The 18,213-nt window shown below is 30.3% G+C and overlaps 2 protein-coding genes across 6 annotated transcripts; one reads left to right on the top strand and one right to left on the bottom strand.

Annotated features, from left to right (window-relative positions):
- Positions 1 to 3,524: 3,524 nt before the first annotated feature.
- Positions 3,525 to 6,899, bottom strand: LOC149516003 (uncharacterized). The gene is made up of 7 exons (XM_089768705.1): positions 6,813 to 6,899; positions 6,627 to 6,698; positions 4,410 to 4,595; positions 4,290 to 4,362; positions 4,165 to 4,203; positions 3,984 to 4,079; positions 3,525 to 3,724 (listed from the first exon to the last, which is right to left on the bottom strand). The coding sequence occupies exons 1-7, from the start codon at positions 6,897 to 6,899 to the stop codon at positions 3,525 to 3,527; spliced, it is 753 nt and encodes a 250-aa protein (XP_089624831.1).
- A 6,416-nt stretch (positions 6,900 to 13,315) lies between these two features.
- Positions 13,316 to 17,962, top strand: LOC111291201 (uncharacterized). Of its 5 annotated transcripts, none has more exons than XM_022882831.2 (5): positions 13,316 to 14,180; positions 14,383 to 16,636; positions 16,979 to 17,039; positions 17,130 to 17,353; positions 17,724 to 17,962. In XM_022882831.2, the coding sequence occupies exons 1-5, from the start codon at positions 14,066 to 14,068 to the stop codon at positions 17,770 to 17,772; spliced, it is 2,703 nt and encodes a 900-aa protein (XP_022738566.1). In that variant the 5' UTR covers positions 13,316 to 14,065; the 3' UTR covers positions 17,773 to 17,962. The 5 variants fall into 5 exon arrangements, 1 of the variants encoding a protein (XP_022738566.1); XR_016346235.1 differs by having other exon boundaries at positions 13,373 to 14,180; positions 16,871 to 17,039; XR_016346237.1 differs by lacking the exon at positions 17,724 to 17,962 and having other exon boundaries at positions 13,373 to 14,180; positions 16,949 to 17,039; positions 17,130 to 17,217.
- The last annotated feature ends 251 nt before the right edge of the window (positions 17,963 to 18,213 follow it).

Below are 18,213 nucleotides of genomic sequence, written 5' to 3' on the forward strand. Positions count from 1 at the left end.
TTGAATAAATAATAAGTTAAAAAGATAAAATATATTACTTGATTAAGTGAAAAATCTGTAAAAAAAAAAAAAAATTATAGACAATACCTATAAAAATATAAAAATATAAGTTTTATTGCAATTTTTTTAAAAAAATATTACAACTGATTTGAAAAGAAAAATCTTATCTAATGGAGTGAATAATATGTTTAGTGAAATAGTACTTCATAGAATGAATAATATATTTAGTAAAATAAAATTTAGCATCAGAAAAAGCATATTAGTTCTTATAGTAAAAATAGGCTAATAAAAAAAAACGTTTAGCTCAGTATTACAAGAATTGCAAATCCTTAAGGGCACCATAATATTCTTGTCCAATTTAATGCCAAAAAATTAAAGAATCGAGTTTCATTTCTAAAAGCAATGAAAAAGGCTATTAAATTAATTGAGCAATTTGGATACAAAAAGATTTCAAATACAAATTGTAGGACGTATCGACGAAAAAAAAATTACACATGTCAAATGGATCCGAGAAAGTAGGGTTCCTTTACAACTCTAAATTATAAAACGATAATGAAATATACGATCAAACAACATTTATCGAATTTAAAAAAACGTAAGAAGAAATGGTTCGATCCTTTTATTTTGATTTATTGGATTAAGAGATTCACGAATCAATATCCTAATGCATATAGATACAAATGGTCAATGGGAGCACAAATTTTCATGAGCATGTGAAACATTTTGTTTTTGAGCAGAAGAGCCGTTTTCAAGTAATGTGGATATTGAAAAAATTATATAACTAAGGACTACCACTAATAACAGTTTTCTTGAATTTTTTTTGGTATTTATATTTTTTTTACATTTTTTTATAAAATATTTTTAAAAACTAAAAATAATGTAAGAATTATTTATAAAAAAATATTAAAGATATTAAATAATATTTTTAAAAGTTATGATAAATTTAAATACTTATGTTAATTATAGATAAATTGAAAAAGATAAATTACTTTAAAATTAATTTTAAATTGAGATAAAGTGATGTACAAGAGAAACTTATTATATAAGAGAAATTTTCTTAAAATTGTTTTGGTATTTATATTTTTTTTCACATTCATTTGCGAAATATATTTAAAAATAGAAGATAATGTACGAATTATTTATAAAAATATTTAAGATATTAAATAATATTTTTAAAAGTTGTGATGAATTTAAATACTTATGTTAACTGCAAAAAAATTAAAAAAGATAAATTATTTCAAAATTGATTTTAAATTGAGATGAGATGATGTATAGGAAAATTTTTTTTGAAATTATTCTGGTATTTGTATATTTTTTCACATTTTTTTTTATGAAATATATTTAAAAGCTTAAGATAATACAATGATTATTTATAAAAAAATATTAAAGATATTAAATAATATTTTTAAAAGTTATGATAAATTTAAATACTCATGTTATGTCAAGATAATTTAGAAAAGATAAATTACTTTAAAATTAATTTTAAATTGAGATGAAGTGATGCATATGAGAAAGAAATTTTATTAAAATTTAAATTGATTTTTGATTAAATTTTAAATTTTAGATAATTTAATAAATTTTAAAATATATTTTTTATAAATAATTTAAACTTAATAAATATATTATATGTCACCATAATAAGAAATTTTAAAAATGACCTTAGATGTTAAAAAAAAATTCATGTAAGTATCTATATCAGTAATTGTTATATTGTAATAATAAATAAATAAATAAATATATATATATATATGTTTATAAGATATTGGAAAACTTGGGAAATGGATTTTTCATTTATAAATAACCGAAAAAAAAAAAAAGCAAAAAATACAAAACTGTACGGTCGTCCCGTTTTACTTCTATTAGGAATAAACAGGATGATGAATTTAAATTATGTTTGGTTGATCTTTGCTTTAAAAAAACAATCTATCAATTTTTAAAAAAGTTTTTTTTCTTTTTCTTAAGGTCGCTTGGTGAAACAGTAATTTAAAATATATTGATTGATTTTCCTCATTTCTTAGTGAAAGATCCTTCACAACCAACTACAATTTTTTAGCTAATGGTACTAGTAGAAATAGTAATTTCTTTTTTCTAAAAAAAACTTTTATGGGAGTAGTAATAAATATTTATAAAAAAATGATTTTGAGTATTTTATTTTTAAATGAAATGATTTCATTACTCAAACTTGATTACGATCTTTCTCTATAGTGTCAATTATTATATCAGGGTAATCCTCCATCAGTATTCATCCCTATCAGTAAGTAAACTATATTGTGCAAGTAAGTGAGCTGCTTTATTACCTGTTGGTCCCACATGTAGTATTTAGTAGCTATCAAGCCTGGCCATGCTCAATCTGGCTTCATCTGTAATAGTGCCGATAGGGGAAAGATCATCTTGAGCTTCTTGATTACAGCCAATTAGTCACCTTCTAACAGCACTTTCGTAAAACCTGTATCCTGGGCAAATTGTATGGCAAGCACCGCAGTTTTAGTCTCAGCTTGAAACGGGTCACCAACAGGTCTAAGCCTGATCATTGCAATCTCCTCAGGGATCTCTGACGATGATCCCTGCCCCCTTTTCTCTCCTGTAGATTAAAGGATCCATCAAAATTGACTTTGAAAAAACCTTCTCTCGGTTGGGACCATTGATGATATATATTTTGTTTCCCCCCTTTCTCTAACTGTCCTCTTTTATACTCTGTTGTCTATTGTTAAATGAAACTAGCAGTAGCCTGTGATGGCTTCTCCTTTCCTTGTGTTACTCCTTGTGTTATGCATCCCATATTCCCCAGATAGATGTCATGAACACTCCTAGTTGACCTTCGTTCAAGTTGCTGCTAACATTCGTAATCCAATCTTCAATCTTTGTGAAATTGTCCCAAATGTTCTGGTACATATGAAGCTGTCTCCAGATCTCTGAGGCATGAGAGCACTGTAACACTGCATGTATCATCGATTCTTCCCTTTCACCACATCGCATACACGTACTACTCATAGGAAGTCCCTTACGGATTAAATTGTACATTGTTGGGAGGGCTTTGTTGCATGTTCTCCAGTTCATCATCCGGATTTTTTTATGTATGTTTGCCCTTTAAACAATCCTCCAATCCATCTATAATCTTTGCTGCACCATATCACTTTCCATCCTTTTTTGTTGCCTTTCATCCATTAGCATTTTATATGCACTTTTGACAGTATACATGTCTTTTTGTCATGATACCATATTAGTGTATCTAGCCTGCTCATGTTGCTGATTGGAATCGCACAAATCATTTCCGCTTCATTCAACGTGAAGATTTCATGGATGAGTCCCATGTTCCATTTCAGTCTTTGATGGACCATTAGGTCTTCCACCATTGTTATCCCTTGTTCGCCCCCCCCCCCCCCCCCCCCCCCCCCCCCTTGGTGACCGCACTTTGAAAGGCTAACTCCTTGGTAACCAGGTATCATCCCAAATGTTGATACTCATGCATTTCCTACTTTCCACCTTAAGCCCTTGTACAATACTTCTCTAGCCATCCATATAATTCACCATGTGTGAGAAGGCTTGTTTCCCAACCGTGCATCTATGAACGTTGAATTAGGATAGTATCTCGCTTTTAACACCTGATTAACCAGTGAATTCGGTTTGAAAATGAGCCTCCATCCCTGCTTTCCCACCAAAGCCATATTAAATGCATCCATATCCCTGAAGCCCAAACCACCCTTTGATTTGGGTAAGCAAAGATCTTCCCATTTAAACTAGTGTATACCCCTCCCATTGAATCCTTCTCTCCACCTATAACTCCCAATTATGCTTTTGATTTCCTTGCACACTTTCCTTGGCAGAAGAAAACAATTCATCACATAAGACGGGACTGCTTGCAAAGCAGATTTAATGAATATCTCTTTCCCATATTGTGACAGACATCTATTACTTCACCCCTCTATCTTTGCTTTGATCCTCTCTTTAATCTCCTTAAAAGCTCTTGATTTATTCATTCCCACCATGGTTGGTAATCCCGGGTATTTTCTGGATTAGCTGTGTTTTCCACCCCAAAAAGTGCCTTAATACTCTTTCTCTGATCCTGTCCCGTGTTTGTACTAAAAAACAGTGCTAATTTGTCGAAATTAACCTGTTGTCCAGAGCCCTATTCATATTTCTGTAGCATGGGCTTCATCCTCTCACCTTCACTTAATGTTGCCTTGGCAAACAATAAACTGTCGTCTGTGAAAAAAATGTAAGTCACTATGGGCCTAGTTCGACTGGCTTAAACACCTTTAATGGAGCCCTCCCTCTGAGCTTTAGCTAACAAGGATGATCGGCCTTCATTGCATAATAGAAACAAATACGAAGATAGCGGGTCTCCTTGTCGTAGACTCCTTCCTGGTCAAAATTTGTTAGAGATACTATCATTCATAACAACTGAGTACTAAACAGTAGTGATACACTGCATGATGGTGAATCCATCTAGATCTAAATCCCATTTGGTTCATTATTTTCTCCAGAAAATCCCATTCAACTCTGTCGTGAAATTTACTCATATCAAGTTTTAAAGCAAAAAAACCTTTACGACCATCTTTCCTGTTTTTTAGGGAGTGAAGATGTACATAAGTTATCTGAATATTATTAGTAATTAACTGCCCAAGGGCAAAAGCACTTTGAGACTGGCTAATACAATTTGAGTATTTGATACACTTATAGAAGTAATGGAGACCGAATCATTGACACGTTATGTTATTACTTTTTAAATTTGGATATGGTACATTTAAAATGTAAATTTTAGTATTTATAATTTTTTAAACTATAATTTTTATATAAAAAATAGGGGAGAAAAATAACTTCTTAAAATTAAAGAAAGTTTCATAATTGATAAGGAGATAATTATGTGATCTTTTCACATTAAATTTTTTACACCGAGTTGAGTAAGAAACTATTAATTGATAAATAACAATTAGTTTTTTTTAAGTAATAATTAGATTTCTTCAAAGATTAGGCTACTTGTTTAGATTTAAAGATTAATTCCAGTTTTAGAAAGATTTGTAAAAAAAAAAATTAAAATTTATTAAACATATTTGAATAAAATTTTTAAATTCGTTTAAATTTTAGGTTGAACTTTAAACATAATAATTAAAACTAGAGTATGGTCCGATTAGAATAATATAAATATAAATAAATTATTATAAATTTATAAATTTATATATGTAAATTTTTTTTTTAATTTTTTTAATTTTTTTATTACATAAATTGAGTTTAATTGATGGATTTTGTTTGTTTGTTTTTTTTTTTTATCATGGACCAGGTTTTAAAAAAAAAATTAATCTAAAATATCAAATCAAATCAAATTTAAAAAAATATATAAATTGTTAATATCAAGTATATATTTGATTTGATTCATAAATATTTCTAACCACAACTAGCGTTATCCCTAACCTTGTTTTTGCACTTTCTTATTTTTATTATATATATATATTTTCCTTTTTCGGATATGAAGTGTCCTATTAAACTTTGCTAGCCGAATAGGAAGTGTCCAATTCATGACTCTGTCTTATTTGCTCAGGAAGCAAATAGACTTTGCCTTTCAAATCCTCAAAATTTTTTGCTTTGTCCTCGAGTTTTTGATATAATGATTAAAGATATTTGATGAAATATTAAAAATTTAATTTCAAATAATATTTTTTCATATCTCTTATTTGTACTAAGATTTTATTCTTTTAATATAATCAAAAAAAAATTCTTTGCTCTAATTTATTATAACTTTCTTAAACTAATTACTATTAATTTTCATTTAATGTTAGTTTTAATTTTTAATTTTCCAAGTGATATTGTCATAGAAAATAGCAAATTGAAGCTCATATAAATGGCATTCATGCATGGAAACTGACTGAGATTTGGTCCGCAAGATTTACCAGTTGAAGGAGGGTGTGACAAAGCCGCTTCTTTCCTGGTTTACTGCCGTTATGTTTGAAAATTTTACGATGTCGGTTTGATTTCGTATGGAGTAGTCATGCTAGGCTCTTCTGCCAATTTTGCCCTCGTAATTTCAAGATTTAACCATTATTAAGGGGAACTTACGTTAAATGGACCTGCTTTTGATATGTGCTGATGATGGTTGATTGAAGGATTACAAGACAGAGACGACAAAGAGACGTCGAATTTTGCTGCTTTAGCTCACATTTTTACGCTCAAATCAAATCAGTATTTCATCGATAAATCAAACGATAAGTATAAATGAAAAAATAAATTAGAATATCTTAGTCCTACTTTTATACAAAGTACCAAAATTATTAAAATATTTTAAAGATAATTTATGGCCCAAATAATATATATTTTTTCTGTCTCTTTTTTTATCTAGTTTTTTAGATATTCTAAAATTATGTCATTTATTTTAATAAAATCAAATATTTTATTTATAAAATTTAAATTTAATTATCATTATCAATAATTTTTTAAAAATAATTTATAAATTTAACATAAATTATTTTTAAAATTTATGACATGTCTATCAATAAAATGTAATATCTTCTCTCACTTGAATTAAATTTTTTATAAAAAAAAACTTAATAATCTTCGTTTTATGTCTATTCAAGAGAAGAATTTTCTCAAAATGGGTTTTTATCCATGATGTCACTGTCCCTTTCTCTACCAACCAAAGCTGTGGCTAGTTTGTTTTCTGGGGTCAGGTCCACAAATTTCATTGATTGCCAATTTCCAGCACATAGCTAAGCTTGAACGTCATCAATAGATAAAAGAAAAAGGTTTGGGATTTTGAATTAAGATTAGATTAGGACTGGATTCTATGGCAACATCGATCATTTCTATCCACATAGTGGGACAAAGAAATAAGTGGAGCTTTTACGTTGCTTGAATTGCCCCGTTTGCAAATAAAAATGTTTCAAGTTCTGATTCCTAATCATAGTCATGACTATGTCATTTAGTGCACCTATTTACTACATTAACAAAGTTAATCTTTATGATCCCTTAATCAAAATATGTTTGATTGTCAATTCTTCATATATAAGGGATGATATTTAGATTTTTTATCACAGAGTAAACTTTTTTTTACCAAAGAATGATTTGTTCAACACTTTCACTAATATCTCATCAATATATCACTTTAAAATATTATCAATTGGTATCTAATTTATTTGAAATTATTAAATATAATTTATGTTAGGATTATTAAATACAACTCATAATTATCTATATGATTCTTCTTCAAATTTCATATAAATTTATCATAAATTATCATATCAATTACTCTTGTCATATTATTATTTTTTATCTTATATATAAAATAAAAAGAGCAAATTAAATATTTTTATTTTCAAAACTTTTTTGGTGTTTATTATATAATTTTTTTTACTAAGCCTTTAAATATTTTACTAACCTGAGCGTTCGAGTACGTTTTTAAAAACAACTTGGGTATCATTCGATCATACTATTTTACTGCAGGTTCAAATTTTCCTACCCATATTCACCGGACGACTTCCCTCCCATTAATACACAAAAACACCATCACCATCGCTAAAGCTTGTAATTCAATAGTTCGGATATACTTCAGAGAGCTTTCAAACGTGTGAAAGCATTTATATATATATATATATATATATATCATTTTGTTGTTGTTTTGTAATTTTATTCTTGATTTTCTTGTTATATGGGGTGATTTTAACTGGTTTTGTCTTTCTGAAAGCCGGAAAATATTCTCTTTTCTATTACTAGTAGTAGTGGGGAAAGGCATAATGTTGCAGAGTCAAAAACAGGAAGGAATATGAGTAAGTGGATTCACGCGGTCAGTAATTTAAATTTCAAATTTCTCATGTAAATTTTTTTCTTAAATAAAATTTTTTGTAAAGAAAACAAGGGGAAGGAATATAGAACCTAGTATTTTCTTTCACTACAAGTTGGAGCTGTGAATTTTCCGGCCGTTTTTGCGAAGAAAAAAGGGGGGTTGGCCTATTCTTAACTGAAAATAAAGTAACGATTAGCAGTGGAATGCGATGGACACTAAGGCTATGCAAGTGTCCATTATCGTTTTTTTAGATTCTTGTGCTGAGTGATTCTCATTTCTCAACCTTCCCACTTTATCCATGGCTTTGATTAGGACGCTTTCCTTCTCTCTTGTTCTTGGCCTTTTGCAAGAAGTCCACAAATCCAATTCTGATTTGAAACTGCACTTGCTGAAAACAAATGGATTCGGTTTAAACAGCCTTAATTAAATTGATTAAATTAAACAAGCTACCCATGGAATTTAAATCTGACTTACTGCGTGCCAGACTGCCAGGCCCATAGTTTAAGCTATTTTTGTCCTTATTAGCTTTCAATATCATATATTATTTGTTAAAATTAAATCTAATAATTTAGAATGTGATGCTATTATATAACATGATATTTTTTGTATCAATATAAATTATTATATATAATTTTTATAAAAAATATAATATAAATATATAAATTATTAATATTTTATATGATAAAAATATATAAATTATTAACTCAAATTAAAACTTTAACTTTTTTGGGCTGCCTTGATGGAATAAATTATTAAATTGTTCAAAGTTCAATTATCAACAAGGGTGTGTAAGTTTCCCCTTTTCTTTTTTCTCCCCCTTTTACTTTTTTTAATTGTCTATTGATCAATAAAAAACATGGGAAGAGAAAATGAGAAAACAAAGAATGAGACCAACTACACTGTCTTACTCTATATACCAACTACTATAAAACATAAAAGCCGACCATCAATGGTCTATTTGTTGGATCATAGCTTCGGTTTTAAGTTAGGTGGCCGCCGTCCTTTGATTTAAATTATCATTCATTTTGCCAAGCCCTTCCTGTACATGTATTGATGCATGCATAATGCAACAACTGATCCAACCCCAATAACGTTGTTCCAAGCGTTGGAATTTGACTTGTTATACATCATCCATTGACATGTAGCACAATGTTGTATATTGCAAGACAAGCCTAAGTGACATCATGTCATGTTCTAAAAAGAAAACAAAACAAAACGTTTGAGAAGTTTAAGAATTAAGTTGGAGTTAGCTGGGGTGGTTGTCCTGAAACACAGTCTAGAAATTTTCATGGAGAAGAAAAGATCAATATCATCAGAGCAAAAGGAAAGTGATGATAGCATATGGGACTGTGGGAGTCCTCTCTATGATTCATATGAATTGGCTTCATTTGGCCATGTTTTGGAGAGGCACACCATGGCCTTGCCGTATCCTTGCTGCAGTTCGACGCGGTTCAGAATCATATCAAACAAACCCAAAGCAGAAGGGAGATTTGAGGAAAAAATGGCCAATCTTCATGGAGTAGGAATTTTCAGAAAAGTTGTGAGGTGGACATTGATCTGGAAGATGAGGATCAGAAGGGATCGGAATGAGAAGGAAAAAAAGATTTGGAGTGGATTCTATAGACTGTGTAAAAGGGTTAGTTTATGCAAGCAAGAAGCTGTAGAATTGAAGAAAATATAAATGGAAGGCAAGTTTTTAGCTCTATATATTGCTTTTAGCAAGGTTGATTTATCTTATGAAGCAGATATACTCAAGGTTAGGGATTTTTTTTTTCCCTTCCTCTTTACATACTTTATTATATATATATATATATATATATATATATATATATAATAAGCTGTGAAGTTCAATTTGTCTTCAGGTGAAATCCTAGCCATAAATCTTTTGCAAAACATGAGATCACTTAAAAAAAAAAAAAGAAAGAAGTCCTCCAGGATTATCACTCATGCTTAAAAAAAAACTTATAGGAGATTTCCAAAATATTATATTAATATACCATATATATACATTTCTTTGTTGGGTCTGGTGTTTAGAACAGGATTCTAAAGATTAATGGTCTAAATGTTTTAATAACCATAATTGGTTTTAGAATGGTCGTTAATGAAAAAAAAGTAGCATGTTACAAAAATTTATTTTTGACTTTTTTTTTTTTTGGGTACATTAAGTTTATCCTTGATTTTATATCAAATAAATCTCATACATATATATATATATATATATTTGAAAATTTTCAAATACATGGTTTGCAACTTTCACATTTACATTCACGTGAAATTTTTTTTTTTCACTTATAACCATGTAATTTACTTCTCTTACTAAAGGGAATAACGACGTTAAAAATCAAACAGATTTTAGAGATATTATAAAATTACCTTAACTTTTAGTTTTAACTTCGTTATCCCTTCTAATAATAGAAGTGAAATATAAGATTATAAGTAAGAAAAAAATTTTCACAAAGAATGTGAGTGAGAAAGTTACAAATCATAAAAGGTGTATGTGAACTTTATCAATTTTTTTTAATTACAGTCGTAAAGTATTAAATTTATATAATTAATTAAATAATTAATTATTATATTATAATTAATTTACACATTAAATAATCAATTAACAAATTATAAAATAACTAAACAATTAAATTCTAACAAAATGAGAGTTTAACTTAATATCTTAAAATTTTATGACTTCTTGTTATCACTAAATCAAAACCTCATTGACAAATCACATACATATCTTTTACATCCAATTATAGTGAAACAAAAATTCCACATAAGAATTAAGAAATATGCAAAAGAAAAAAAGTCAGGAACAAATTTGGCTGAGAGTTACATGATTTATTGATAAAATATTAAAATTTTAATTTTAATGATAAAAATATAAAGCAACAAATTGGACTTTTAATTGTATAATTTATTAATAAAATATTAAAATTTTTAATTTTAATGATAAAAATACAAAGTAACAAATTGGGCTTTTAATATTGACAGTTGCACGATTTATTGATAAAATATTAAAAATTTAATTTTAATGATAAAAATTGATAATTGTATAAAATATAACTGTTCTATTTCTTGAGGCGGCCATAAAATTCTAAATGCTCATTCCAGGCTAACCTCAAAAAACTCATTTCACAGCCCACCAGAGCCCAACTTAATTGGGCATTTCATAACCTCAATTGGGCAATGGCGACAGCCCACATACAAAAGAAACAACTACGACTCTATTATATTTTTCTTAATAATTTTTTTAATTGTCTAAAGAATGAAGCATGAAAGTGCATCATTTAATTCGCGCAAACTTCATCAGCATGCCGGCGGGCTTCCCACATAATTTATATAATATCAAAATGAATCATGATGATTTTCTTTAACCACCATCTATTTTCAAAATAAAAAATAAAAATTAATTTCACATTAAAAAAGACAATGATAAGACAATTATTTAAATTAGGAGAAGTAAAAGTTCATTATTGTTGGACTTAAGTGACTAATAGATCATTAGCTTAGTTTTTCATATTTGGTTGGTCTTGCATTAATTAAATAATTAGTATATATTATTATTTAATTAATGACATTTGATACTTACAATATAATAAATAAAATATTATTTTATTTAAAGTTTATAAAAATTTTACTTTATTTAAAGCTTATAATTGTTTGATTGATTAAGGTTTGTCCAAAATAAACAAAAAAAATAAGATAATTAAATTTATACAAAATAGATAGATAAATTTGTTCAAAATGAATATTTCAATTGTTTAAAAACAAACAATTTCTTCAAAATAAACAGTTATATCTATAAAAAAAAAATATTTAACTATTTATAAAAAACTCTTCTGATTTTATGAAAAGATACAAAAAAATAATTTTTGAAACTTTCTTTTTTTTTTTCAAACTTTAGATTTTTTTTATAAAAGTTTTGTTGCAGAAAATATTTATAAAAATTTAGTGATCTTGTGATATGACGATAAATATTCAGTTGATTGATTTCGTTAATACAAAATATAATAAATCATTAGACTTTATTATATCCTTAAAGTTTATTATTTGTAACCCTTTTATATACTTACTAAATAAATAATATAGTGAAAACAAATAAAACTTTAAATAAAATAACACCATTACACATTTTAAAGACTTTGCTCAAATTTTTAAATTTATCAAAAGTAATAATTTTAGATTTTTAATATTTGGACTAACAATTTAAACTTAGTATTCAATCTCTCTGAAGGGTAAAAATTTCCCTTAACATATTGAACCTCCAAGCTTGCATTTGATTAGCCTTTTAAATTGGTAAAATGATTCGATAAGTGCATGGGTGAGGCAAAAAAAATTGTTAAATGTATTAGTTGAAAAATGCATATTGACAATCATTTTAAAAAATAAATCTAAATAAAATCTCAAAATATCCTGATTCTTAATCTTTATTATAACGAAGTGGACGAGTAAACAAATATCATTGTTTTATGGTGAAGAATGGTCAAACCTATGACATAGTCAAGATAGTATCGCATCACATTTTACTTCATTTTATTGGATGATGGGAGTTACTTTTTTTGGTGGAAACATTCCATCGTATTGTTGTTATTTAGTATTTTTTTTAGTATATCATCCAATTCCATTTGGCAACTTAGATACACTGAAAACGACAATCAAGCCTTCTCTGCGCCATTAAGAGCTTGCAGAAAAGCTCAAGCTTTATCCCAATGAATTCCAAAATACACCAAATTAGTAAGGTGATCATAATTAGATTTTAACCCAATTAATCGATTAAATTAATTAATTGATCAGTTATCAAATTAATTTTTTAATTTATTAACGAAAATAATTTAATTTTAAATTAATTCAATTTAAAAATCAAATTAATCAAAATTTTAATAAAAATATAATATAATTCAAATATAAAATAAAAATTACATGTAATGGATCACTTAATTTCATAAATTGTTAGAATTTGTAATATAATACTTTGATGTTTGAATATTTTGTTAAATAATTTTATTTAATTTATTTAAAATATGATAAATCAAGAATTTAAAATATAATTTAACTTAAATATAATTTTATTTAATTAATAAAAAAATAATTAAACCAATCAAATTTAATTTAATCATTTAATTTTAAAAATTCATAAATTTAATTCACTTAATAAAAATAAAAAAAATAATTAATTAATATAATTTTAAATAATTTAAATTAAAATTAACCGTAACAACTGCCAAACAAATTTCTTCATCTTGCTTTCAGAATTCAGCTGGAGAGTCACAAGCTTTATCCAGTACCCTTGACTCGGCCCTAATTCCAACGGATTAATCTCCATTCATTCGTCATTAGCGTTGACTTAACTTTTCAGAAACGCAGTCAACACAGCTTAATATCAGATTAAGTAATGGAAAAATGGGTTTCAATGATGTTGATGAGAAGAGGGTTTTTGGCCATTCCTTAGTTTGACATATTCTTCTCTGACTTCCTAGCAATTTCCAGAACCATTGAAGTCTTACCAGCACCTAATTTACGGCATCATCCCTCTATTCTTCCAAGCGCGTTTTTGTAAATGTTTGTTTTAAGTGTTTGATAATGTCTGTCGGCCTGCAATTTAGAGTTGTATAAATTGTGTTTGGCATAAAAACAATATTTGATGTCCAAGCAAATATGTTTCCTACTGAATTTAAAGGTTAAAACATTAGAGAAATTGTCCACCGACTGCATGCTTGTACTGTTTGGTGGCAATCCAAAAATGTGTATAAAATAAGAGAGCAACTTCATTTTATTTTCTAAAGGTTCAGTGCAAAATGCGAACATTGATTTCTTCTTGAAACAAGTCCTGTCAGTCTGGCTCAGACCATTGTATTGCTTTTTTCAAACCAAGCAAACCAGGATATTGGCTTTCCATGGCAGCCTTTTCTGCAAAACTTACATTAAAACTTGAACACGTTATCGGTTTGGGCCCATTTTTCCAAAGACTAACAAGTACAAACAAGCAGTGAAATAACAGAATGCCTTGTTCTTACGACTTTGTCTTGTTATTTTTTTTTCCCTCCAAACTTCTCCTTAACTAGGAAAAACAGACTCTTGGACTTTCAAACAAGTTCTTCTTTCCTTCCTTTCTTTTTCTTTCTTAATTTTCTGTTTTAGTAAACCTCATTTGTCTTCAGTTTGTTTCTCAATTTTGAAGCAAAAATTTCCAGGGAATTGAAGAAACCAGAAAGTTTATTTTCTTTTGGTCATTTTTTGGATAGTTTAATGGTTTGGTTTGTTTTTATCAAGTCTCTGGGTCCTTGCTGTTGGTGACTAATAATGGCCGAAGAATCAAAAGTTCGGTTTGTTCGTTGCCCCAAGTGTGAAAGTCTGATAAAGGAGCTTCCCGACTACTCTGTCTACAAGTGCGGTTCTTGCGCTGCTGTTCTTCAAGGTTAGTTCTCCTTTCACAGTTAAAACTCTTCCTTGTTTTGTTGCTTAGAAATCAAAGGGAAAAAAAAATAGAACATGCTAATATATAGAGGAGAACGTTGTAAAGTTGTTCTTTATTTTTAATTTTTATATGTCTCTTTTCTGCAATTAAACAGACCATTAATATATTTGAGAGATTTTGCTGGTTTTCTTTGACAATACAGCAAAGAAGAAAGAGCCAGCTAGTAATGGGTTTCTAGACAAGCCAATTGAGAAGGGAAGAGGGGATTGTGAGAAAGCGGATAATCAGTTAGACAAAGGAGGTAGTGTACGCAGTGCTTATGAGACTGAAAATTGTAGAGCTGAGGGTATAAGTAGGAGAAAGGATAGAATTTTTGGAGAAAAAAGTATGAATTTCAACAGTCATTCTTCAAGAACAGATAAGGAAGTCTTCCTTGATGATGATAAAAATGTAAGGGAAAATAGGCATGGCCATGATAGAACTGAGAAAGGAGTTGGATATTTTGATAATTATGTGCCATCCTCAAAGAATCCTCAAAGGCATTATTATCAGGATATGAACACTAACAGGTCTAAGTCTGTAAATTCGAGTAGAGAGAGCAAAGTTGGGGACTACTCGCCCAAATTAGCAGACTTCGCTAGGTCCTTGAGGTTGAAGGGTGTGGACAGAGATGGGTTTGGAAGGTTTTACAAGAGGAGCCTGGGAACAATTGATGAACAGGATAGATTTTCAGCTGTCCATTATCCTGATGAGGGACCTTCAAATTATAGGTGTGGTTCTGTTTATGGCTACCACAAACCAGTGAAGAGTTTTGAATACCTAGACGTTCCCAATGGGTTTCAAAATTTTGAAAAGGATCGAGCCCAGCTGCTCAAGAAGCTGGATGAGTTAAAAGATCAACTGAGTAGATCTCATGATATGCCCCAGACGCCCAGGGAAATGGTTCCTAGTGATAAGATGGCTTCTATTAACCATCTTGGTGGTTCTATTGGCAATAAGTCTTCTGCTCATCGTCGATCTGCACAATATCATCATGTTTCGAAGTTGACTTATTTAAATCATAGTTCTATGAATGATGATGACCGTGTCCAGAACTTTTATGGAAATTTCCACCCACTTTCAAAGAATGTTCATCGCAAGATTTCTTATGAAGATTCTCTCTCACCAGGTATGCATAGAAGACATCATAATCAAATATCCTATCACCATCCTCAGCAAAGGACTTATGGTTATGGCTACTCTTCAAGACAATATTTGGATTTTAATGAAGATCTTGCATCATATCCAAATCCAGACGAAACCTTGTATCACTTCCCTGCATGCTCATGCTTACATTGCTATGACAAAAACTGGAAAGGCCCTTCGCAAGTCCCACCTGCTGGTTTTAGCAATAGAAGGTTTTTGAGGGACCCTTGCAGTTCCACTTTCAACCATTATGTGAATTCTGATAGAGTTGGGCAACACTATCGGACTAGAGCTGCCAAAGGTCCTCATTTGAACTTTCAAGATCCAGCAGTGCACATATGGCCAAGTGATATCGATTCAGATATTGAAGGTTTTGGTCGACGAAGTCCTAGAAAGGCAGTACTAACCAGCCGGAATAAACGGCTTTGTCACCCTATAGCCAGTGGTGCTCCATTTATAACATGCTATAATTGCTTGGAACTGTTAAAATTGCCCAGAAAATTCAGAAAAATGAAGAATGACTGGAGATTACGATGTGGTGCTTGTTCAACTGTGATTGTGTTTGAAATGGAGAAGAAGAGACTGATTATTTCTGTTCCTGGAAGTCCCATGCGAAGGCCTCCTGAGGCCGAAGAAAAGTCTTCTGAGTTGCTGAACGACAGCCACCCAGGTTCTCATGGATTTTTTAACGCTGGTGGCGCAGTTCCCACTTCAAGCAATGTTGAAAATTTTGGTTATGACCAAATATCTTCTAAGGAAGAGGAAGGCCCTGATAATGTTATTGATCGTAGAGATTCTCCTGGCTCTTCTGAGCTTCCATTTAGTTGTGATTTTTGCCCTACAGTTTCAAGTTTACCTTTTCAGGAGCAAGTCAACAATCCATCATCCAATCAAACAGTGAGCAGACGTACGAATGCAAATAGGGCTAAACTCGCAAGGGTTATCCCAGTGAAAAATGCCTCTCAAGTTGTTTCCGAGAAAAATGCACTAGTGGCAACTGAGGTGGAAGTTTCTTTAGATGGATATCTAAATACAAGTTCATATCAAAACTCTTCTGAAGCAAGCAAAGAAGACAACCAATTGAAACTCCACAAGGGCAGCAAGTCGTTTTTAGTAGGTCTTATTAAGAAAAGCTTTAGAGATTTCTCAAGATCTAATGATAACATCAAGAATGAAAGACCTAATGTTTTGGTGAATGGACAACCTATATCTGACTCTGTAGTTAGAAAGGCTGAAAAGCAAGCTGGGCCAATTCTTCCGGGAAATTACTGGTAATCAATGCATATCCTTCTAACTTCTAAGCATGCTTATATTAAGTGATGTAACGTAGATGATTTAAACTATCAATGCAGTTGTGCAACTCAAAAACACTGAAAGGGGAAAACATAACAATGATGAAGAAGAATGGATGAATAACTGGTTTACCCATGTAACAATGCAGGAAGTTTAGCAGCATAAGTAGTATTCTTTGATATTGTTTAAGAAAATGACTGTTTTATGAATAGCTTTCAGATAATTTTCCCTTTTGTGCATTGGGTTGCTTCCACAGAATTGGATGTAATGCGCTCTTCTTTGTGTGATAGTAATGAATTTTTTTAATCTGCCTTTAAAAGGTATGATTCTCAAGCTGGATTCTGGGGTGTGATGGGCCAACCTTGCTCTGGCATAATTCCCGTGAGATCAATTGATCCATTGTTCAATTTTATTGCTGATAGTATTTCATTCTCTCTAATTTGTTGATGATGCTCTAATGTTGTCTTGCAGCCGTTCATTGAAGAATTCAATTACCCCATGCCAGAAAACTGTGCTGCTGGAAACACAGCCGTCTTTATAAATGGGAGAGAGCTGCATCAGAAAGATCTAGACCTCCTAACTTGCAAAGGATTACCAACGACAAGAGACAAAAGCTATATTCTCGACGTGTCCGGAAGAGTTTTTGATGAAGGCACTCGCATACAATTATATAATCTTGGCAAACTGGCCCCAACGTAAGTCCTCCTGTACTGTCAATTGCTAGTTGATCCATTATAGGATGCTTATGCATTTACTCTGAAGGTATCACCACTAGATATCATGTTTGAGGTTCCATAGGCAATTTCACTCTCTCTTTTCTTTATTACAATAGACAATTTGTTTTGCTTGGCCTATAGTTCAGGAAATGATAGTAAAAAGCTGTGATACCATTTTTTTGGTATTGAACTTCTGGGAAGTTAATCTGATAGTAATAAATTATGTCAACTTCAGATTTTAGACAATTAAATCTACCTTTACAATTTAAATTGATTTTCCCCCCTTTCCTTTAGTCAAGCTATAAAATTTGTTCTCACTGATTGTAATCTATTGACAATTGGACAACAGAGTCGAGAAAGAGAAGCGTGGATTTGGCATGAGGGTCCCTGGTCAGTGAGGTTCTACAACTTCTTCTGATGAGTAATTTGAAGAGGCAATTGCCTTTGCCCCTGCTATAGCCATATTTGTTTGATATCCTATAAAACCTTCTTCTGTGGTTGGTGTAAAATCAAAATCCTTTGTAATTTGTTGTATTTGTAACAAGAAAAGTTTCATTAAACGTATATACTTGTATGTGCATTTGGATCTCTTCTTGGTTTGCCAGATGATTTTGTCATGTGGAGTGCTTATGTTAATCTAATGAGGAACAATCCTTAATCAAAGACTTGGACAGAATTCTGCGTAATGCTGAATTAGAAGAGTTTGAGAAGGCAACGGCAAAAGCTGCTGATTATGAGGTGAATCTTAAACTTCTTGTCTTCGCAAATCTCTTATTACTGAGACCAGATGGACACACAGGTTCATATCGTCAGTTTCAGCCGATACCAGAGAACAAACC

This window comes from Durio zibethinus, chromosome 11, assembly GCF_047325235.1.
Source record: "Durio zibethinus cultivar Kanyao isolate XHJ-2024 chromosome 11, ASM4732523v1, whole genome shotgun sequence".
Lineage (NCBI taxonomy): Eukaryota > Viridiplantae > Streptophyta > Magnoliopsida > Malvales > Malvaceae > Durio > Durio zibethinus.